This window comes from Sander vitreus, chromosome 14, assembly GCF_031162955.1.
Source record: "Sander vitreus isolate 19-12246 chromosome 14, sanVit1, whole genome shotgun sequence".
Classification (NCBI taxonomy): Eukaryota; Metazoa; Chordata; class Actinopteri; order Perciformes; family Percidae; genus Sander; species Sander vitreus.
The window spans coordinates 7,425,073-7,449,331 of NC_135868.1; the positions used below are offsets into that span (position 1 = coordinate 7,425,073).

Below are 24,259 nucleotides of genomic sequence, written 5' to 3' on the forward strand. Positions count from 1 at the left end.
TTCACCCACAACAATAAAAGGGAGACGAATTCTAACAATTAAAAAACCCGTCCCAGTTACTCACATAAACGTCCTTAATCTCCGGGTTTTAAAGAAACATCACAGTCAGCCATGCTGTCGGATGCAGGTCAGTGTTCATAGCGCGCTGCTACTCACTGCTACATGCTAAATGTGACAGGCGGACATTGTGTGTCTGGTTTAAAGAGCTTGCTAATATGTCGCCACATTTGCTGTGTTTTCTTACAATTTAGTCCAGTGTTTAATCCTCTTTGGTTGATTTTTAATCAGTTCCTTTAATGTCATTATCTGTCAGAAAGATACTCACAATAAGGCCTATTCAGAACTGAGCTGCACTGCATTGTCCACTATTAAATATATATTGTTGTTACCAATGTTTAGACTATTCTGGGAATGCCTCTGGTGCTCGGCGAGCCAAGAAGAGGAGCTCCGGGGAGTCCCCGGGGGACGGACAGACCTTGCGTTCCTCTGGAAGGCAGATTAATGTCCGGGTGAAGCGCACCAACAACCCTCCACCTGGACAGGTAAACTGCAGCATGCATGTTCAACCTTCGTCTGCCTGATAAACCGAGTCATGTCTCAAGTTTCTTACTTGGTCCCATTTGTTTGTGCCCGACCGATCCTGCGTTTTGAGGCTGATACTGGTATTTGAGAGTTTAGGCAATCCAATGACAATATCATGAGATTTTTTTATTTTTTTTTCAAAGATTATTTTGGGGGGCATTTTTGGCTTTAATTGACAGTATATATTCGATAGTCACACAGGAGATGTATGGAGAAACAGAACAATTATATGTAACAAAGGGCTGGTTGGATTCAAACCAGGGACGTTGTGGCTTACATGGTACTCGTCTCAGCCCTTAGGCCACAGTGAAATAATAAAACACTTTTGGTAAAATTCACTTTTAAAGGAATTGTGACCAAGATACGTATTGAGAAGGAGAAGGGAGTTTCAAGTTGAAAAGTAATCTTGTTTGGTGCCATTTGGCCCAGGGTTTTAAGGCACCAATCATGAACCACAACATAGATAATCAGAAGCAAATTGTTGGATGGATGATCTAGCTCTAATATATACACTGTGATTAGGTCACGCATCCCTTTTTACTGCGTTGATGACAAAACTCAGTTACAGACTTTTTCCAGGACATCAAATGCTGCGTGATTTGAAAACTTTCTCCAAGTTAAAAGAACAAACTAAACCTGCTCCTGTATTTCTTCTTAACTCTATTGTTGTTTGCTGTATCCTCATTGTCTCTGTGTGCATTATCAGGAACATGTGATTTTGATTTCATTTTCCCCTCTCCTGTCTTTTGTTCTGTCTCTGTCAGCACTGTAGAACACGTTGGATCAACTCTGTTCTGTGTTTAAAGCAGTGGATGTGCCAATTCAACTTTTTCTCTCCTGATTCCAATTCTCAAACCCCAGTGCTTACTTGAGTTGAGCTCAGTGAATAGTTTCTCCACACTCTCTTCTAGAGCAAAAGAAAAGCCACAGACACAGAGGAGGAAGACGACCAGTCTGAGAAGAAGTACAGAAAGTGTGAGAAGGCCGGATGCTCTGCCACATACCCAGTTTGCTTTGCAAGTGCATCTGAAAGGTATCATGTTTCTTGGTATAATAGAAATCAGATCTTTAATCACTGACTTTTTTTAGAGAGAGATTTGAATTTGTATGTCTCTTTTCAGGTGTGCTAAAAATGGATACACATCTCGCTGGTATCATCTGTCATGTGGTGAGCATTTCTGCAACGAATGTTTTGATCACTACTACAGAAGGTAATGTTGACGGAACAACTACTTGCATAACATTGAGAAACAAACATGCTTCAGTATTTGTTTCATGGTGGCATTTAAAGTGCTGTTGCATCAAGGCCATAAGGTTAACTTTTTGTTCATTTTTTTTCCACCGTTAGCCACAAAGATGGCTATGAGACCTTTGCCTCGTGGAAGAAGGTATGGACTAGTAACGGGAAAAGTGAGCCCAGTCTTAAAGCTTTCATGGCAGATCAGCAGCTGCCATTCTGGGTAAGCAGCGTTCCTGGTTACATAGCTAAATGTGGTTATTCTATGTTCTCCATGTCACAAATAAACACTAAGTGAAAAGGTGATGGCTTTCAATGTTAATTGGGATATTTTCCTTTCAGGTTCAATGCACTAAACCGGACTGTAGGAAATGGCGTCAGTTGACCAAGGAGATCCAGCTCACTGCTTCCCTAGCAGCAACGTACCGCTGTGGGATGAAGTTCAACAACATCAAGGTAAACAGGAAATGGGGAGGGGCGGTAAATCAGCCAGCCACTAGCAAGCAACATTTGTGATGATGATTTTGTGTCTTTCCCTGCAGTGTGAGGGACTGGACCAGTGCTCCCAACCAGAGGACTTGGTAAGATGGTGATGTGTGTTTATAAGATCTGTTTTGGAATCATAGCAGTTATCACAAAATCAAATGTTTTAGCCAACCTTGCTTCAAGCAAAGACTAAAACTAAGATTATTCATTATGTGTTATTTCCAAAACATGTATCCATTATGTGTGCCATTGAACAACACAGTGATGACTTGCATCCTCTTTAATCCCATGCCGTTTCATTCTCACAGAGAGTGGCCGAGGTGACTGACAGCTGGTGGCATTCAATGTTGATTTTGCCTCCGTTGTTCAAAGAAAGTCCAGCCAGCCCGTTCCTCACTGCCTACTACCCTGACTGTGTGGGAATGAGTCCATCAGGCTCTCCAAGCAACATGTCTGAGCTGAGGGCAGATCACTGCAGAGCCGTCCAGCCACAAAGTAAGTCTGTGGGTGTAAGAGGAATGAAATATGTCAACTCCTATTGTTTATGCTTGGTCAGCCTCCTATTTAGAGCTATAAGTCTAAAGCACATTGTAATGTGGTGTAGTAATAATGATGGTTTTCCTCAGTTCCAGGTCTGTGTCCATACTTCCAGCCATTCTACCAGCCTAATGAGTGTGGCAAGGCTCTGTGCGTTCGGCCGGATATGATGGAGCTGGATGAGCTTTACGAGTTTCCAGAATTTTCCAGGGATCCCACCATGTATTTGGCTTTGCGTAACCTTATTCTGGCCTCCTGGCACAAGAATTGCAAGGTACACTGCAGACAACAGTGACGTACAAACATTGCATGTTTATAATGTTTTCATCTTTTTAGGGTTTGTACCAGTGTTACGACCCCTCCCTTTTATGCCTGCTGGTGGCTTCTCTGGCTTTTCTGGCATGAGCTGGCAGTATGGGAGGGGTCATTAGTTAATTAGTGGACACCTGGAAAGGCCTCAACCAAGACTATTTGTACAAGTCATGTCTGATTGTTCTCTCTCTGCATTCTCCTTCTCCTAGGCTCCACATCTCCTGGTTTGGGTTTGGTTTATCTCCTTTGTTGCAGTTGTCATTTGTCCACACATCTCTCACTCTCACACACACACACACACACACACACACACACACACACACCGCACACACTACTGATAACATTGATTCCACACCTGTTTTGATTCTTTTGTTAATAGTAGTTTGTTTACTTTATAATAAACACTTTATTGGCATTAACCTGTTTGGTGTCCCCTCTTTGTCACATGCATTGTGCCAGTTTGTGACACTAGGAATATATACAAAGAGAACATAATACTCTAAACAACAGCAAACACCTATCAAATTTTCCTCTTTTTCTAAAGGAGTTGCTGACTTTCCAGAAATGTGCCATGCACATCATTGTCCGGGGGTTGGTACGTGTGCGCTGCGTGCAGGAGATGGACCGGGTGCTCCACTTCATGATCAGGAAGGGCCTCATCAACACCGGTGTGTTGGCAGTGAAACAGCCTCTGCTCCCTGAAAGACACAGCTCTGTGAGTGTCCTCATCTTTACTTGATCAGCGCACATCACATGTGAATGTTTTTGTCAATCATTGTTGAGACTTACAGAACCTCCCACATTTAACATTGCAGAGGAACGTTATCATCATCGGTGCCGGGGCTTCAGGGCTTGCTGCTGCACGGCAGCTGCAAAACTTTGGCACTCAGGTACCTGTCGTTATTTCCTTTGGCACATCTCCTCTGACCTCCTATTTTACCCCTTGCTCGTCACAGTGCTGTCCCTTTCACACTCTTGATTTTCATTGGTTTACAGTTGGTAGTGCTTGAGGCCAGGGAGAGAATTGGAGGTCGTGTGTGGGATGATACTTCTCTGGGCGTCACCGTAGGGCGAGGAGCTCAAATTGTCAATGGCTGTGTAAACAACCCCATCGCCCTGATGTGTGAACAGGTAGGAATTTTGAAGAACTCTAAACTCTGCAAAGAAATAATTCTACATATTTCTGCTGTACGTTAAACTTGAGTTTAAGTCTTGTTTTTCTTAATGTCATCTGATACATGGAAACAAACTGTCCACTATTGTGACGTTTTTGTATGTGACTCTAGGATTTGTCTTTAGTCTAATTTGACTCTTCACTCTTCTGCTGCAGATGGGCATCAAGATGCACAAGCTGGGAGAGCGGTGTGACCTCTTTCAGGAGGGGGGGCAGGTCACTGACCCAGCCATTGACAAGCGCATGGAGTTCCACTTCAACGCAATCCTGGACGTGGTGTCAGAATGGAGGAAGGACAAGACGCAGAACCAGGACACACCACTAAGAGGTGGCGAACTGTTATCCCCAAACACAACATGATTGTTTTAATCCAAAGTGTGAGGTTCAGTAAAGTCACTTTAACAAGTGGGAGCTTTGGTAGCTTTTATTATCAGACTTTAGTAGCAACGACAGCAGCCATTCTCATGTTTGGCCTCACCTGCAAATTATTACTATGTGGTCAAGATAATGAGCTCTACATATACATTCCAGATGTCATAGCTGTGACATGGGCAAAAAGAACACGTTGCAGTACTGGACAGTTCATAAGTGTGAATATGTACAATGCAAGTTGCATAGAAGTAGTGCTGAGAAAGTGTGCTACTCAGCAAAACTTTTTCCTAAATGAAAAAAAAACAAAAAAAAAAACATCTAGAAACAGAATTTGGTCAGTGTTTTAGATATATTTGACCTTTTAGTTGTATGCATTTTATCTCTACAGAAAAAGTCCAGGAGGTGAAAAAGAACTTCCTTCAGGAGTCTGGAATCCAGTTCACAGAGTTAGAGGAGAAAGTGCTTCAGTTTCATCTCAGCAACCTGGAGTACGCCTGTGGAAGCACGTTAGACCAGGTCTGGAAAACTCGGAAACACTGGGCGCCCGGCTAGCTCAGTTGGTAGAGCGGGCGCCCATATATAGAGGTTTACTCCTCAGCGCAGCGGGCCCGGATTCGGCTCCGACCTGCGGCCCTTTGCTGCATGTCGTTCCCCCTTTCTCTCCCCTTTCATTTCTTCAGCTGTCCTGTCAATAAAGCCCCCCCAAAAAAAAAAAAAATACATTCAATACATTGAATACATTCACCATACATGTAGGTTTTGTGTCTTCATGGTGATGGGAAAAAAAAGTATATTTTTGTTTGTAGGTATCGGCAAGATCTTGGGACCACAATGAGTTTTTTGCCCAGTTCTCAGGAGACCACACTTTACTCACCAAGGGCTACTCTGCTTTACTCCACAAACTGGCCGAGGGCCTCGATATCCGCACAAAGTGCCCGGTTTGTAATTCAATCTTTTAATTTCAGAAGCTACTTTTACCTTTCTTACAGTACGTTGGCTACTACATAAATAAATCCCAATGTTTTAAATGAAAATCAGATGTACATCTTTTTTAATTCCAGGTTCAGGCCATTGATTACTCCGGTGATGTTGTCAAAGTTACCTCCTCCAACGGGTCCCAGTGGAAAGCACAGAAGGTAAAAACATGTTGATGAAAGTTTATGAAATTGATCTCTTTGAATGTGGATGTATTCAATGTGGATCATCATGGTTTAATGTTACTCTTTTTAGGTTCTTGTTACAGTCCCATTGACTTTACTTCAGAGGAACTTGATTCAGTTCAACCCTCCGCTTCCTGAAAGGAAACTGAAAGCAATTCACAGTCTAGGAGCTGGTATCATAGAAAAGGTAATAACTGTTTTGATGTGTATTTATAATTCATGGTTAGATAACATGTACATGCCACCAGGCAACTGTTGGCAAATGTATTCAGAACATTTAGTTTGAAGGCAAAATGACAACCGTGAAAAGTTGCTTCCTTGTTGATGCTAAACCATTATTTTGAAACTTCTTCCAGATCGCGCTTCAGTTCCCGTACAGATTCTGGGACAAGAAAATCCAAGGTGCAGACTACTTTGGTCACATACCACCAGGCACTGACAAGAGAGGCATGTTCAGTGTCTTCTATGACTTGGATCCACAGGTTTGTTTTTACTCCTTTTTAATTCACACAAGACAATATCTTACTGCTCAACATGTCTTTTAATCACATTCTCTCCTGTCAGAAATTACACGATACCTGTTCCTACCACGGAAAATAGGTTTGAATGACTGGTTTTGACTGCAAACCAAACTACTAGAACAGTGCTCTTTATGTTTTGATAAAATGGACATTTGAATGCTGTCATAACAAGTATACAGAAAAGAAAAATACAAAAATAGAAGTAGCATTTTGTGTGTGTGTGTGTGTGTGTGTGTAGGGGAAGCAGGCTGTCCTCATGTCCGTTATCACTGGTGAGGCTGTTCCTGCTGTCCGGGACATGGAGGACAAGGAGGTGGTGGATGAGTGCATGAATGTCCTGCGAGAACTTTTCAAAGAGCAGGTAAAGCTGTCACATTCTGCTGAAGTGTAACCGACACTTTGTTGCTTATTATTACATTATGCAGGGTAACTAATCCCTGAGTTCATTCTTTTTTATGTTCTTGCTCTAGAAAAAGGATTCAACACATCTAATTCATGTGGCACATTTTCTAATAACACTTATTTCCTTTTTTTTTTAAATTTTTTATACACATTATTTCAGATGTACTTGTATGTTTTGTGTTTGTCATTACTGACCGCTTATTTACTGTCCGTCGTCCTTGATAGGAGGTCCCAGAGCCGCTGCATTTCTTTGTCACCCATTGGAGCAAAGACATGTGGTCCCAGATGTCCTACAGCTTTGTAAAGACGGGGGGAAGTGGAGAGGCCTATGACATCCTCGCTGAAGACGTGCAGGGAAAAGTGTTCTTTGCTGGCGAGGTAATGCTGCTTTTACCATTTATTTAAAAGAAGAAAAAAATCAAATGTCTGTTAATTTAAAGAGATAATGTGAGTTGTATTTGCTTTTGACAGTATTATTGATAAGCTAACATTTCTTTGGAGTCTCCCCCCCTGCACTTTTCATATCAGTGGTTCCTTACACAGAAGACTGAATAGGAAAAGCACATATGTTACTAAATAACATTAATGATGGCTCGGTTCTATTCAAGTGTCCCAGTAAACCATGGCTATGTGACAGGGAGAGTGCATGAACAATACCAGGACCCTGAAACCAAAGCAGCTAAATGGAAGTCGGCCATCATTCATTTTATTTACACCTGTGCTTTTCCTACTGTAACATTTCAGAATTACTTATGTGAAAAAGGCCTCTCAAACCACTACTGTTAAAGGTTGGGTGTCTGCAGGTGGTGCTTATTGGCAAACTAACCTGTTTTATTCATAAAAAAAGAAATGATGTTGCAGGAGATGCATTTCTTTCAGGTCACCACGTTTGACAAAATAATCTTAAAACAAGTTCCACTTATGTGGTGCTGTCTTTTTCCAGAGCTTTCTAAGGATGAGATAATGATGACAGATTTGATTAAAAACACATAGTTAATGGACCTTGAGCTAAAATAACTTTGTCAAACTGAATTACTATCGTTTTATAGAAGTTGCTCAAAGCAGTCGACTTGCTTACGTCAGATATTTGGGCATTGTTTCATTATTAGCTATCATATTGCAGACTTTAAAACAGTTTTTAATGGATTTGTTGTTGGTTTTCGTTACCAGGCCACCAACAGACATTTCCCTCAGACTGTGACGGGAGCCTACCTGAGTGGGGTCAGAGAGGCCAGCAAGATGGCTGCTATGTGAACTCTGTCAGTACCTGAGCACTCCAGAACACCAGCATGGACACACGGGTTGCACTGGGCAGCAGACCGTTAAATAACCCGGACTGAGTTAACCTGAATTGCTCCACTTGTAATGATATTTCACTGTACTGTGACGTGTCTGATATCAGCAAGATGCTGTTACATACTTTCAAACAGCGGGGTCAAGTAGGGCTTTCCAGGGCTTCGCCTCTACATATTTAACACAAACAAGTGCTTTTTATTTATATCAAATCAAGCTGGCAAAACATTTGCAGGTGACAAGACACAAAATGAATAGCAAGGCATCAATAATGGATAATCCCTGTGCAGCTCTGACTGGGTCCTCTGTGCTAGAAAGCAGGATGATGTTGAGTTTAATGAGTGGTGTAGGTAGCACTTCAGTGATGAGCTTAAGGTTACATTAAAACATTGGTAAACTCTCTGTCGAATCATAAATTAAGTCAAATTTAATTTCCAAGGATCAAGTTTTGAGAGATTATATAGTAGTGATATTAAAAAAAAAAAAAAAAAAAATCTTTGAGTGTTACCAATGTTTTATAGAGCTGTAATGAATTAGCATTATGTGATATGTGTTGGGTGATGTGAAATGGGAAGTTAGATACCGGTAGTAGGAGTACTTCTGTAGCACTTTTGATTTAAAACGATCTATTTGATTTAAAAACAGTAAGAAAGGAATAGTTAATGTGTATGACAAGTTGAATAGCAAGTATGATGGAAGGATTGTCCCCCTACTGTCTCAGGGATGTGATCAAGACAACGGCAGAAAATTATAGAAAATAATTTTGACTGGACAATTCTGAAAATGGTTGGAACAAAATAACACAACCAACCGAAGGAGGAAAAAAAAACCTTTATCTTTTATTAGTTTCAATGAACAATGAGCAGCACAACAATGTCCTCACTTTCTTTGATTAATGTTGACTAATGAAGCTTTACTATGTACCGTAGGTCCTCATATCTCTGTCTGGATCAGTACATCTAGATGATCATGTCCTGTTTGTCCAGCATTACAGTGCTTGAGTATTTATCTTGTATGTGTGTAATAAACTGAGCTACCAACTGCCATACTGTCCACTTTCACTTGTGGATGAATATTTTGTCTCTTCAATTCAGCATAATTATATTTATCGATTAAGATTTTTGCCAACTTTTTCTGTAAAGTTAACTTAAATGGGCTGACTACATTAGAGTACTCTCTAAAGATATGAATAGAGCTGAAACAAGAATCCAAAACATAGTTAATCAGCAACAATTTGGATAATTAAGTAGATCCCAAACCTCCACTGGAGTCGTCCCCCTTGTCTTGCATTTGTTCTCTCGCCGCTGAGCAACAAATAATCAGCTTGTTATCGGCATCAGTTGATCATTTGAATCGGCTGTGTTAGAGCAGGGATAGATCTGAAACATGCAGGACAATGAGTACTTGGGAAGACCAATGTCATCTAGGCTAATGTTATTGTTGACATAATGTAATTTGAGGTATATTGGGTTATGTATGTGAAATGTGATTTTTTTATTTATTTTTTTTTTTTTAAACTAGGGTAAGAACTACCTTGTGGTATGCAACCCATTTTAATTAAGTGGTGTGTAAATATTCACTTAGAACTAGTGTAACTGGCTCCTGGTCATCTTTTCACTGGTTACTTGTGGCAGCTTCTGCCACATTACAAATCGTTGAGTGAAATATGGAGATATTTTATACAGCTCATTTTTTAAATAAAAAAAATGTGTATATTCGGTCAAATGCAGGCTTTTCATGAGAAATCCTTAGGATTGAAACCAGTGTAACCATTACTTAGAATATTTTAGAAAGTCACACGTTCACAGTGAATAAACTGAAGAAAATAGATTCACAAATATAATTTGAAGTGACCTTTATATTAAGGTATATGTACTTTTCTAGGTCTATGTACAGTAGACCTTTCTACCTTTCCTGTGGCTGACTGCCTCAGAAGTTATGTATGATAATGGGCTCCTTGTGCTGGGCGCAGATGACCTCGTCAATATAGAGAGAGCTGGCCTTTATCTCAATGTTTTCCTGCAACTCCAGCTGGCAGCGATCCAGAGCCCTCTGCTCCTCCTCTGACTTGGCCACTGCCCCACACAGACTGAGAGTGCGGAGATAAAGAGATGCCACATAATGACTTGTCCTAAATGATTATATCTCTAAACAATACATCAGCCAATATGGGAAGAACCATGTTATAAAACAGGAAAAAATCAGTTGTATCAATTTTAAATCAGTCATGGCATCTATGCAATCCATCTAAACCAGACATTAACATGGTATACTTTTCTGCATTTCGAAATAATAATAATAAAGTTTTCTTTTTCTACTGCTACTCTTATTAGAAACCTTCATTATGCTTTCTTACTCATTACATTTTGACATTTTAAAATTCCCATTTGCATTATCATAATGTTTGAGTTCTTCCCATGTGTTGTATTTATTTCTAGATTTCTTGGTTAAAGCCTTTGTAAACTAGCATATATTTTTCCACACTGGCATCATTAAACTTTTTACTGTATATATTTCACTGTATTTCAACGTACTTGTTGATGTGAGCGGCGAGCTGCTGGACCTCGGCAAAGAGCTGGGACTGTGCTGGATCGTAGCACTGCTCTTTGCCAGGCCTCTGGCGCCGCAAAGCCAGCCGGGCCTGGGCCAAACTCAGAGCATGTTCACTCCCTGCGATGGCCACTTGCAGATCCTCTCTGATCCTCTGCTGGCTGGCAAACTCAGACAGAATCTATAGGGGATAGAGGTATCACACCAGGGTAAACCAGTATTTTCACCCAATAGAAAACTATGACACAAAACTTCGATGCAATTATTCAACCACATTACTACCCACCTGTCTATCTCCCTTGAAAGCAGCGGTGTAGTCTATGTGATATGCAGGTATACGCAGTATACCCACTAAGAAAGCTCCAGGATTTCCATATACCCACTTAAAAATGCCCAATGACACGCAACAACATACTTTCCATTATATTTTTGATATATTGACTTGTCATCTGTGTTTTTCTTCTTCACATATGCTAAATAAGGGTATTTCCACCGTAAGTTGGTGCATAAAAGTGTATCCGAATACAGGAAATGAAGTCGTTGATGCTCAAAACTTCCCTGGGGAAGGACACTGAGACCCCCCACTATGTTATGGCCCCCCCCGCTCCCCCAAATGCAGATTCTGGCCAATGTACAGAACAGTATACCCACTACAATACATTAGACTACACCACTGATTGAAAGGATCATCACTGGCCAACCAATATCCAAATCTTATAAAAACTTAATACTGACATGATTAATCAAACCAATTTTTTTCTCTCTCACTTTTAACATCTACCTCCCACTGCCTGACGTATCCTTTCACATCACTTTCTGTTTCTCGCTCTGCCAAATATACACCATATACTCATCACTCCTACCTTGGCCAGTTGATCCTCCATCTGGCTCTTGGCAGACTTGATCTCATCAATGTTGCGCTTAAAGGCTGCTGCTGTGGCCTGGACCTGCTTGTGCATGTCAGCAGCCGTCTGCTCCAGGAGAGAATCCACCAGGGCCCGTAGGGACAAAGAGTTTATCTTCTGCTGCTCCGCTTTGGCCATGATGAGATCTGAGATGTTCTCCCACTGCTTTGGAGTCACTGCCAAGCTGAGAGAGGGAGAAGTTTAAAAACGTATGAAGATCTGGAACTAATGAGATGTCTTTTTTCTTCCCAGATTCTGTATAGAAAATGCAACGATATCCAATCATTGGGAAATTTAGAATTTTCAAAAGTCTTAAAAACTTCCTTTTCACAGACGTTACATTGTTTCCCTGTTTTTATGGAGACAGCATGATCACCTCGGCATAACAGTATTGGTGATCTGCAGGTTGTTGATGGAATGGGTTGTCAATAAGGCACAGGAGTTGTCGATGCACTGCGCCTGAAATTTCTCCTTCAGATCCTGCTCCAGCTGGTACTTGGCAGATCGGTCCAATCTGGAACACAAAACAACATATTTTGGTTTGCTTTACTGGCAACCATATCTAGTGATTTGGTTTTCTTTCCAGGTTTCAAGACAATAAACGATAGGAAAATCCAAAAGGTCTGCATACTTTTGAGATCCCCTTTGCAACTCATACTGAGCCCATCTTTCTTACCGTATCTGCTCAGTGATCTGCTCTGCTACTCTCTGCAGAAGAGAAGCCACTCCCTCAATAACCTCCCTTTCCTTCAGCAGCTCTCTGTCCACCTCGTCGTGTAGCCTCTCAGAAGGGAGACGTTTCATTCTGCAGGCCACAGAACAAGAAGAGCATTACTCATTTGCTGCTGCAATTTTTTTTTAAATATATATATATATATATATGTAAGCATCATAGTAAGAGGAAGTGGTGTGAAAAGGTTGGACATGTTACTGAAAACTCACAATAGCACCCATTTCTAAAAGACAGGTGAGATGTGAGTAGTTACAGATGTAATGTATCAAAATATTATGCATTTGTCTTCTGATTTGTTCAAGATCCTCTCTTCTCCATCATTTTCCAGCCTAACCTCTCCTCCAGACAGACCACAGTGACTCTCAGAGGCTCTTTGCAGGCCTCCAGGGCTTTCCCCACTCTGCTCTGCAACGCTATGAGGACATCAATCTCCACAATAATCTCCTCCAACTTCAGCTCCAACTCCTTCTTCAGAAACTGGATGTCTCTGACCCGCTGATCTGAACAGCAGAAGAAAAAAAACCATAGTCCACCTCTGTAGTCTTTGCAACATCATTCTTTGGTGCTAAACACAGACTAGCCGATTTGTATTCCCCTACTTACCAAGTTGCTTGTTGTCATCATTTTGCATGCGTTTGCATGCTTTGTCAGTTTCCAGCATTAACCTCTTGCATTCTGCTCTGAAGAGCTCAGAGTGGTTCCGCATAACCTCAATGCTAACTAGTCTGGGTCCAACACCTTGCTGGGAATTGCGGTCCAGGCCAGACATAATTTTCCACTGGTGGGAAGAACATAGGGAGAACATTTATGAAGAAATGGGAAGAAATATGGGTGCCTCATGGTTAAAGAGAACTGAAAATACTGCAATGTCAAAGGAAAATGCCTACGGGACTATACAATTTTTACTGGACACACACTGATCATCTGTTAGAAACGTCAGAAAGAAATAGGAAGATTTAATCACACCTTGTGCAAATGTATTGTTGAATAGAAAAAGCATTGGACATTGAGAACATGCAAAATATGGCATCTGAAAAGCCTAGTAATCTCCAGAGTATTTGTCACTGTACAAATACAACACAACATTAAGTTGCATTTCATTGTGCACAATTATATATAAATGAACAAACGATGTAATGTTGGCAAGCTAGTTATGTAGCCAAATCTTTTTGTACCAAGAGCGTTCCTGAAATTTTCGCAAAACAAAAAGTTGAATTTCAAACGTTAACAACTCTTAACACCAAAAAGCGTTTACGTTAGCTAACGCTAGCCCCAAAGTTAACGTGGCTAACACTATTTTAACTCTAACGTTATCTTGGTTTGAAACAGACATTAGGATACATATTATGAACGTAACTCACTAGCGTTATAACAATACCCCAAAAGACACATTACACAATTAAAAAAAAACAGGTATTGTACCTTACCTTGTTACTTGAAACCCCAAATGTATTAGTTTCGACGTCTTCTGCCTCTCAAATGTCAAATGTAACAAAACAAATGGTTACTGTGGCAACGGATGACACACGCCATGGGCGGATACTGTCAGTTCTTCAATTTTTCCTCTAAAAAGAAGAACCATGTAAATGTCTTTATTTTATTAGAGAAGTTCCATATTCACAAAGCTCAATGCTCTAACTCAACCCCATGTTTAAAGTTATTGGTAATTGAAATTGATGTGTACTTTGAGTCTCTTAAACTTGTTTCAAAGAAGAAAGGCATTTCAATAACACTATTTAACTAAGACACTGTCCTAACCTGCTGTCTCCAGTTTTCAAGAAGTCTATCACTTATCTTTTTTCTTTTTTTACCATTATATTATGTCAATTATATTTGTGTATGTATAATTGTTGTTTATGAACTGAGATGACTGACTTTTTGTAAATTGAATTCTATGTAAAGTATCTTATTTAACAAGAAAGTACAAATTATAATTTCATCAGAAAGTAATATAAATAATAATAATATTAATAATAACAATACAATAAAGTAAAAATGTACAGGAGAGGTTAGATGCAAAAATGGTGTATGAAGATAGCCTACTGTTAAATGTTTTATTATAAATATATATTTTTTGTGTGGAAAAATATCATTTTATTTCTAAGTGCAAATACCAAAGCACCACAAGGATGCGATTCACATTACAGTACATGGAAATTCAAAACAGTAAGACAAAGTTCACAATGTCTACATATGATAGCCTATTTAAACAATTAAATACCAATTGTGATATTTCCATATCCATACGTATCACAATGACATAATGTAGGCTATGACTATGTTGGACATGGTTTTCATACACATTCTGCGTTAAACATCTAAAAGCAAAAAAAAAAAGGATTTTTTAAAACTAATTTATGTCAGTTTAGGGATCCTTCACTTGAAAACGTTTGGGAATCACTGGGCTACATCAAAATTCCAAGACGCAGCTAGGCCTAATACAAATTGATAAATATGCAATTTACATTGAAGTTTATGTTTATAAGTTGAAATGCATTACAATAAAACCCACGAATTGTTTGAAATCTTTGCTTATTAAAGTCCTCTTCAGATGTATTTTTAATAACAATAATTTAGGCTTTATATGTGTTGATGATTGTAGTGATGGACGTAGGTCGTTCCAAAGAGATGGTCCTCTTTCAATTAATATTTAGGGAAATCCAACGATATGGAAGATAAAAGTAATTGTGGAATATGAGTGAATGTCTGAGCAAGACTTAAAACAATTCTGAAAATGATGCGCTAGGCAAGTTACGTTAGGTATAGCATACATATTTATACATATACTGGTATATGTTCACATTAAATAGAAGTTTGTATTTTCTGAGGAGGAGCATAGCTGCCCAAGCAGTAGGCTTTCCAATAGATATTAGGATGGTATATAAGCTGTAATAGGCTAAATACAGGAAGTAAAAAGTAGCCTATAATATTTGCCTCTGAGGTGTAGTGTAAAGTTGCATAAAATGGAAATATGCAAATAAAGTACAAGTACCTACAATGGAGAAAAACTAGCCTGGATGCCAGCCGAACTTAGCCCCGCCCACAACATTCGAGGTCGGGAACTAGAATCTGAGTATGACCAAATAATTTCTAATAAGGTAGACGGGCTTTGGTATGACCATGTCAGGCTAGAGAAAAACTGTAATACAGGATTTCTTTCCAGGAAATGTTGGTTACGCCGCACACCCGGTTCTAGCCTACTGGAAATGTTTAAATACTGCAGTTCATCTGGCCCATTACAGTCAATGATCGGTCATAGGCTGCATCACCATTGTTGTTGTTACCTCCATCAGCGATAGATAGTGACAAAACAGACATAAAATCTTCGACATTACAGCTTAACGTATGCCTGCACTTTATCAGAACACCTTTAGGGAACGTTCTCTGAACGTTAGGAGACGTTCCCCAAAGGTTACTATGGTTACCTGCTGGAATCTCGCACGTGTAGTTATATACTCCGTACAGTAGATGGCAATATGCACTTCAGTAACAGCTCGCAACCCGGAAGCATCATCAACACACGCACTTGCGCCTTTCTCTAAAAGCAAAACGGAAGAAAACAAACTAAACGTAAACTGGGACCAAAGACCGACTGGGAACATTATATCCATGACTGGAGTAACTGGTTTTTAAAACGTTTTTAATGACACTCGGTGGCATAGTGACTGTAGCTGTTAGTTCGCGAACCAGCACCTAATAGCTGGTCACAACAATAACCAACAAACTGCGAATTTAGCTAACATTAACTCAAAAAGAAGAAGCTAACAGTAGACCAACTTGGCGCGTTTTGGATGAAGAGCATTTAATAACTTATACTGAGCAACAAGATGGACTGCAGCACAGCTGACCTGCCCAATGATGTGGTACACGACTCTCCAGGTAGTTAGATGAACAATGTTGTTTTTCATTACAGCTCAGTAGGCAGACATTTTATTAGACTGCGTTGTAGCTAAAAGCTAAGTTAGCGTACAACTTCGAAATAAAGCATTTACATCACTGCTGCTAATGTCTTTCAAAACAGTTACACTGATCAAATACAATTACATTTGTATTACTACCCATCACGTCACGTGGGTAGTATTTAGAACAATTTTAGCACGGTAGGAACATACGCGTTATTCATATAAACAATGGTACTCGTACTAATAAACCAGCAGGGGTTGTAGCCAATTCCGTGGTCTGTCCCAGGACCATGGTCTCTGGCAGGGACCAGTGGTTACTGCCACTAGGGGCGCTAAAGACACTGGTCGCAACCAGGTCATCAGTGGTCGCGACCAGTTGCTCTGTGGCACGAACCAGTGGTCACAACCACTAGGGGCGCTAAAGACACAGGTCGCAGTGGTCTGCCCTGTGGTCTGTGAAGCGGCTTTAGTATTTTCTCCCCTTTCCTGTCGTTTTGGCAGCACTGTTAGCTGGATAAATGTCAGAGATCATAATCTTTTGTCTATAAAACACACTATATCAGATATATGATGATTATTATTGTTGTTATTATTATTGATTATGAAGATCTGTGTGGTCAGGACCAGCTGGTCTCTGGCACAAACCAGTGGTCAAAACCACTAGGGGCGCTAAAGACACTGGTCGCGATCAGTGGCACAGCGGTCATGACCAGCTTCTTACTGGCACAAAGGGCACTAAAATGACTGGTCCTGACCACCTCCTCTGTGATCTGTTCTGTCGTTTGGACCAGTTGAGTGATCTATGGAGTGTTTGTTTGTATTTATTTTTAATACAACTTTTCACGTTTCTCACTGTGTTAGCAGAATCGCCTAATGTGAGAAGCCACAATCGTTTGTCTATCCAATGTTATTGATCACTATTATTAATAGAAATCATAATAACAATGATTAAATTATTATTATTATTAGTCGTAGTTGTATGAGTAGTACTATCGACTATGCAGCTCCGTGTCTTCCTGACTGGTTTAAACTTTACCAATGTGTTGCATTTTAAAAGCTTGTCACATTATCCTTTGTATCAAATCTTGATTTAGAAACTAATGTCAAATAAATGTAGTGGAAGAAAAAATGTAGAGTTGAGTGACAAAGCAACATCAAATGAAATACAAAAATGTAAAAGTTTAATTAAAAATTCAACTTAAGTAGCCTACCGTACAGTAACAAAAGTAACAGTCGAATCATCTTGATTGATCCAGCACCTGATCACTCGATGATCGTTCTTTTAAAATGCAACACATTGGTAAAGTTTAAACCAGTCAGAAAGACACGGACCTGCATAGTCGATAGTACTACTCGTACAATTACGACTAATAATAATAATTTAATCGTTGTTATGATTTCTATTAATAGTAATGATCAATAATATTTGACAGCCAAAAGATAATGATTTTTTTAAAATGATTTTTACATTTATTCAGCACAGTGTTGCCAACACAATGAGAAAGGGGAGAAGGTGTATTAAATGTACAATAACTACTCCAAAGACCACTCAGTAACTGGTCAAGACAACAGGCAGATGACAAGGACCACAAGACAGACCAGTGTCTTTAGCGCCCCTAGTGGTAGTGACCACTGGTCCGTGCCAGGTAGGAGCTGGTCGCGAGGAGTTGGTCAGGACTGTGAGGCAGGTCACAAATACACTGACCTGCATAATCGATAGTACTACCAACGAATTTCTAATCAGGGAAGAAGTTCCACTCTCTCGTTACTTCCGGCTTCTGAACTGGTTGCAGTTCCACCAGAGTTCCATATAGGGGGCGCTCACAGGCCAGTGCAGAATGAATGGGACTCTATGGAGCTATACCCCTCAAAATCAACTTTTCTCAGGATATCATTTTTTGTCTAGTAATTTGAATGTTGCATTCGAAAGGGGAGGCTAAGAAAATACACACTGCTGGGTGTTAGATTTTTTTAACGTGGCTTTTTTGTTCTAAAAAGCCTTTTAAAATGTCAATGATGTCATACACATATACGGCCAGAGATACTGCTTTACGGCAAGCTCTGAGTCGCTTCCTTTGTTCTCTCGAGGCATCGCCAACACAGCTGACAGGTTAGGCTCTCCCTGTTAATACACGTGCTAGAAAGAGGTCTGCTAATGTTTTAAAGACCACGCCGAAATATTCACTCTGACATTCTGGTTCTGCTTCGGATGCCGTCAAGTGGGATCTCCGATCGTAATCAGTCCTTCACTGACCAATCAGCATTCATTAGCAGAATGCTAGCGTGTTATGGGCAACAACGACTCAACCTGTAAGAAATCGAAAGGACACAAGTACTCGTTCATTCAACTTTTGACCTATAATCCATGTTGAACTTGCAAAAACTACAATCAAATCTGAGATTTCTCAACGACAATCAGGCGAAAGAGACAAATGTAGCCGTCTAGCTCCATAGATTCCCATTCATTTAGCACTGGACCGCGATCACCCCCAGTGGAACTCTGGTGGAACTGCAAGCAAATTCGGTACAATGGGGCTGAATAGGGAGTGGAACGGCTTTCTGTAGACGGACTTTGGTACTACTCATACAACTACGACTAATAATAATTTAATCATTGTTATTATGATTTCTATTAATAATAGTGATCAATAACATTGGATAGACAAACGATTGTGGCTTCTCACATTAGGCGATTCTGCTAACACAGTGAGAAACGTGAAAAGTTGTATTAAAAATAAATACAAACAAACACTCCATAGATCACTCAACTGGTCCAAACGACAGAACAGATCACAGAGGAGGTGGTCAGGACCAGTCATTTTAGTGCCCTTTTAGTCCAGGCAAAGTAACTCATTTTGGAGCCAAAAATAGAACTAATTGTAAAATAATTTTTTGCAGCTTAGATCATTTCTATGAGGTGTCCAGAACAACATACTAAAAGTCCTAAGAAATCCTAGTTGAGGAAATATGTTAAATTCTCATCAATCCAAGATGTGTGTCAATAAGGCCAGACATCAATACACCCCAATGGGGCTATTTTTTTCCTTTACTCATATCAAAATGAAACTCTTTACAATGAAAGTATCCATCAAAAGTAAAAAATTTTGTATTACAAGTTTCTTTGAAAATTAATTTGAATATGCAAATGAGCTATACACTAATCGAATATAGGCTACCCAAAATATACCCGCATAGGCTTAATTTGTTCCTTTACTCCTACCACAATAAAACTTTACACAATTAAAGTCTACATGAAAAGTAAAACATTTTGTATTAGAAGTTTCTTTGAAAATGAATTTGAATATGCAAATGAGCAATATACTAATCGAATATGCCCAAAATACACCCTATTGTGCTTATTTTTTCCTTTACTCCTATCACAATCAAACCTCACACAGTGAAAGTATACATGAAAAGTAACATTTTTGTTTTACAAGTGTCTTAGAAAAATCTATTTTAAATATGCAAATTAACTCAACACTAGGCCTAATTGACTTATGGCCAAGAAGCCATAAAGTCACAAGTGGAAAAAACAGGGGCCAAATAATTCACACATTCATGTCCATTCAGTAAGTTAACCTATGCATAAACACGATGAATTTTAAGTCACTTGCCACACTTACCTGGGTCACTTGCCACAAAAAGACTTATATTGACCTTAAAGGGGTGATTGAATGATTATATAGGGTAGTTTACACTGTTCCTTAAGGTCTCCTAATAGGGTATGTAACACTGGTTGGGCTGAAAATTGCCCGAATGCTATTTTATTAGGCCCTTAACTGTGAATATGGCTCTATTTGGAACAAGAGCTTTTCTTCCAAATATGGTATGCTCATTAATATTTAGATGAGCTGCGCGCTGATTGGTTTGAGCGAACCACATAGAAACACATTGGAGACGAGACAGCAGGTCTCATATTTCAGACACTGCAACGTTATACATTGTTTGTCGGGCTATTTCGTTATTAAATTAACGAGACTTTTTTAAGCGAGAAATCAACTACATAAAGCTCAAATATGGGCCGTTTTATGAAAATTGATGGCTAATTGCAAATTTGGTAAGACATGTCGGACTTTAGCTAGGAGCTCCACACAGTCTGACGAGAAAGCGGCAACCACCATACCCGGTGAAAGTCACCGTTTCCCTGGGTACTGGACTACTGGAATACTCGGGGCTCCGTGGAGCTGGCTGGCTGCCAGCTGCCGGCATAACTAGAGTAGCTATATTTACAGTTTGAATTTCGTCACGCCACTTATATAAACATCTACCCCAAGGTCTTATAAAGCTAACAATGGTGTCCAATTTCAATTTAATGCATTTTTGTGAATTCCAGAGGAATTCTAAGAGGAGGCTAGCTAGCTCTCATTGATAGAGCTCCATCCAGCCGCAGGCTCTATAAATGAGACTCGCGGACAAGAGGCGTTTATTTCCCTGATCGTTTGTTTAAATAACTCAACACATTATAATTAGCTACACACATTATAAGATTAACTGGAACCTGTGGTAAGAGATTGCTGTCGTAGCAAGCTCGCTGACCGCGCTCTCACTCACACACACCGGCCGTTTAGCAGGAAGAGGGGAGCTGCAGGCCCTGGAGCTCTGTCAGGGCAGCGGCGTTTGGTAGTCCATTAACCCAAAAAACGGTGACTTTGCGTGGGTATGGAATGCCGTGGGCTGCCAGCCGTGACGGAGCTCCAGCTACCTCACAGCAGGCCGGGGTCTGTGAAGGAAGGCAGGCCGGGCGGCGAGGCAGCAACACAGGCAGCACCGGCCGCTGAACTCCGACACACAGTCGGACAAAATTTGCAATTAGACATCAATTTTCGTAAAACGGCTCATATTTGACCTCTACATAGTTGATTTATCGCATAAAAAAGTCTCAGAAGTGAATTTAGTGGTAAAATTGCAGATTAACAATGTATACAATTTCTGAGATCTGCGTGACCTATTCAGAAGACTAAGCTGACCTCAGGTCAGTGATGTAGCCTATGTAAATGTTGGGGCGTGACAAAGATAGAGACTAAAGCCAAATGAGGAGGAGCCGCCGAGTTGACGTCAACTAGGCGGCTCGTTGAGATTTGCTTGTTTTCAGAGGCAGTTTCAAATTGTGAGATTTGCAGAGGAAAGAGGGGTCAATGGGATTTTGAGGTTCTATGTAGGTCCTGTTTACCCACTAAACTGTCGTTATTCAACTATGACAAGGTAAAATCGGTTTTGCATTCAATCACCCCTTTAAGAATTGATTGCACAATCTTGCCTCTAGTTGCTTTCTAAATTATTTATTTTTTATTTGCAAACAACCGTTACTTAATGACATTCCCCCACAGATAGCATCAGAAGAAAGTCAGAATAGCCATCTTAGTCATTAGTAACGTGGTGAGATTACATTTTGCAGATTGGGCCGATGTATTTGTCATACATATGAATGGTGTTTCTGCATATGCAAATTAGGACATATTCAGTAAGTGTGGAGCTCATGTGCATATTCAAATTCATTTCAAAAGAAACTTGTAATACAAAAAATGTTACTTTTCATGTATACTTTTACTATGTAAAGTTTTATTGTGGTAGGAGTAAAGGAAAAAATTAAGCCTATTTGGGTGTATTTTGTGCATATTCGATTAGTGTATAGCTCATTTGCATATTGAAATTCATTTTCAAAGAAACTTGTAATACAAACATTTTTACTTTTCATGGATACTTTCATTGTGTAAAGTTTCATTTTGATAGGCGTAAAGGAAAAAAATAGCCCCATTGAGGTGTATTGATGTCTGGCCTTATTGACACACATCTTGGATTGATGAGAATTTAACATATTTCCTCAACTAGGATTTCTTAGGACTTTTAGTATGTTGTTCTGGACACCTCATAGAAATGATCTAAGCTGCAAAAAATTATTTTACAATTAGTCTGTCGTAAAACGCTACTTTGCCTGGACTGTTTGTGCCAGTAAGAAGCTGGTCATGAAGCTGGTCATGCCACTGGTCACGACCAGTGTCTTTAGCGCCCCTAGTGGTTGTGACCTCTGGTCCGTGCCAGAGACCAGCTGGTCCCGACCACACAGATCTTCATAATCAATAATAATAACAATAATAATCATAATATATCTGATATAGTGTGTTTTATAGACAAAATATTATGATCTCTGACATTTATCCAGCTAACAGTGCTGCCAAAACGACAAGAAAGGGGAGAAAATACTAAAGCCGGTTCACAGACCACAGGGCAGACCACTGCGACCTGTGTCTTTAGGGCCCCTAGTGGTTGTGACCACTGGTTCGTGCCAGACCACAGAATCGGCTACAACCCCCTCTCTAATAAACTGTGTTGGAAAGTAGTACTGTACCTAAGTACCCTTTTATAGTACTTTTATTTTCTTGAGTATTTACATGTTATGCTGCTTTACACTTCACTACTTTTCACCCCATTACATTCATCTATTACTTGTGACTTTGCAGATTATTATTTTACATAAAAAACATTATGGACAGCTTCTAAAATATGACAAATATAAGTAAGATTAAACTACCCATCAATAGTAGTACCTCTCTGAAAGGTGCCATTCTACAGTACTTTTAAGTGTGTTTTGGTTATATTGCTACTGTACTTTTACTTGAATATATATATATATACAAAATATATTTTGACTGTATGCACAACATTTCTGAGTCAACTGTTAAGTTGGCAACTACTAGAAAATACTTAGGCTAAAGTACAATAAAATCAGGATATTTTTTGGGTCCAAATTTATTTTTGACCAGATTAAACTTGAGATGTAATTACTGGTATTTATCCCATTGTGTCTCTGATCAGGGAATGGCAGCTCCTGCTCTGATGATGACGTACCTCTCTCAGGGCTCCTGACGAAGCCACACAGTAAGGAGAAACAGTCACGTGAAAACACACGCAGCTCCAAGACTAATTCAGAAAAGGACAAAAGTGGTGAGGACAACAAATAAAACAGACTGCCAACAATACTGCCAGTTGAAGTAAAATATTTTGAACTTGACATATTTGTGTCCTTTAAAAGAAAAGGTATTACATTTTGTGTATGTTTATATATTCTCCTAGCTATGGCAGCTAAGAAACCAGAGAAAAAAGACAACACGTCACTCAGATCTAATGGCACAGATAACAAGAAAGCAGGTGGTACAGATGATGATGATGATGACGATAGCTCTGACAATGAGCCTCTCAAAAAAATTGCCAAAAAGCCCTCCAAAGCACTTAAAAGTACTTTGTAGAATGCTTTTTCAGAGAGGTACTGCCTATTGATGCAACATACAGAGTGAGTTGTGGCTGGTTTGAGACTTTGGCTCACGAGATAGTTAATGCTACTTATATTTGTCATATTACAAACTATCTCAGTATTCACATGTAAAATAATAATCTGCAAAGTCTATTAATGAATGAATGTAATGGGGTGAAAGTAGTGGTAACAAAAGCAGCATGGCTATGTAAATCTCAGAAAAGCAAAGTACCTAAAAAGAGTACTTGACTACAATCTCCAACACAGGAAGGAAAGGGGGTTATGCGATTCGTGTCTAACAGTGTTAACAAGAACATAAAGTTTACAGACCGCCGATGCTGCGCCCTGTGATCTGTGAACCGCTGTATTTTTCTCCCCTTTAACTGTCGTTTAAACAACACTGTTAACTGGATAAATGATAGAGATAAATAATATTTTGTCTGTAAAACACTATATCGGAAGTATGTGTAGATTGTGTGTGTGTATTGATCTGTCAGTGAGAACCAGCTGGTCTCTGGCATGGACCAAATACAGAGCTAGGCACATGACACTGGCACAAACAGTCAGGCAAGTGGCGTTTTTTACAACAGACTAGTGTAAAATAATTTTTGCAGCTTAGATCATTTCTATGTGAGGTGTCCAGAACAACATACTAAAGTCCTAGAAATGCTAGTTGAGGAAATATGTTAAATTCTCATCAATCAGTGTGTCAATAAGGCCAGACATCAATACACCTCAATGGGGCTATTTTTCCTTTACGCCTATCAAAATGAGAGCTTTTACTGTGAAGTATCCATGAAAATAAAATGTTTGTATTACAAATTTCTTTAAAATGAATTTCAAT

The 24,259-nt window shown here is 39.6% G+C and overlaps 3 protein-coding genes across 3 annotated transcripts; 2 read left to right on the forward strand and 1 right to left on the reverse strand.

Moving 5' to 3' along the window:
- The first annotated feature begins 35 nt into the window (after positions 1 to 35).
- On the forward strand, positions 36 to 9,122 carry kdm1b (lysine demethylase 1B). The gene is made up of 21 exons (XM_078267384.1): positions 36 to 127; positions 400 to 542; positions 1,494 to 1,615; positions 1,704 to 1,793; positions 1,931 to 2,042; positions 2,162 to 2,275; positions 2,362 to 2,400; positions 2,614 to 2,800; positions 2,932 to 3,116; positions 3,699 to 3,869; positions 3,970 to 4,044; positions 4,151 to 4,285; positions 4,485 to 4,656; positions 5,089 to 5,216; positions 5,507 to 5,638; positions 5,762 to 5,836; positions 5,931 to 6,047; positions 6,217 to 6,342; positions 6,620 to 6,742; positions 7,009 to 7,161; positions 7,954 to 9,122. Exons 1-21 carry the CDS (start codon positions 112 to 114, stop codon positions 8,035 to 8,037), a joined length of 2,499 nt encoding a protein of 832 aa, XP_078123510.1. The 5' UTR covers positions 36 to 111; the 3' UTR covers positions 8,038 to 9,122.
- On the reverse strand, positions 8,533 to 13,750 carry tekt1 (tektin 1). The gene is made up of 8 exons (XM_078267385.1): positions 13,692 to 13,750; positions 12,868 to 13,042; positions 12,599 to 12,764; positions 12,208 to 12,336; positions 11,908 to 12,045; positions 11,490 to 11,715; positions 10,611 to 10,807; positions 8,533 to 10,165 (listed from the first exon to the last, which is right to left on the reverse strand). Exons 2-8 carry the CDS (start codon positions 13,031 to 13,033, stop codon positions 10,006 to 10,008), a joined length of 1,182 nt encoding a protein of 393 aa, XP_078123511.1. The 5' UTR covers positions 13,034 to 13,042; positions 13,692 to 13,750; the 3' UTR covers positions 8,533 to 10,005.
- Positions 13,751 to 15,768: 2,018 nt separating this feature from the next.
- On the forward strand, positions 15,769 to 23,410 carry LOC144529269 (uncharacterized). The gene is made up of 3 exons (XM_078268267.1): positions 15,769 to 16,143; positions 22,980 to 23,108; positions 23,238 to 23,410. The coding sequence occupies exons 1-3, from the start codon at positions 16,092 to 16,094 to the stop codon at positions 23,408 to 23,410; spliced, it is 354 nt and encodes a 117-aa protein (XP_078124393.1). The 5' UTR covers positions 15,769 to 16,091.
- Positions 23,411 to 24,259: the final 849 nt, after the last annotated feature.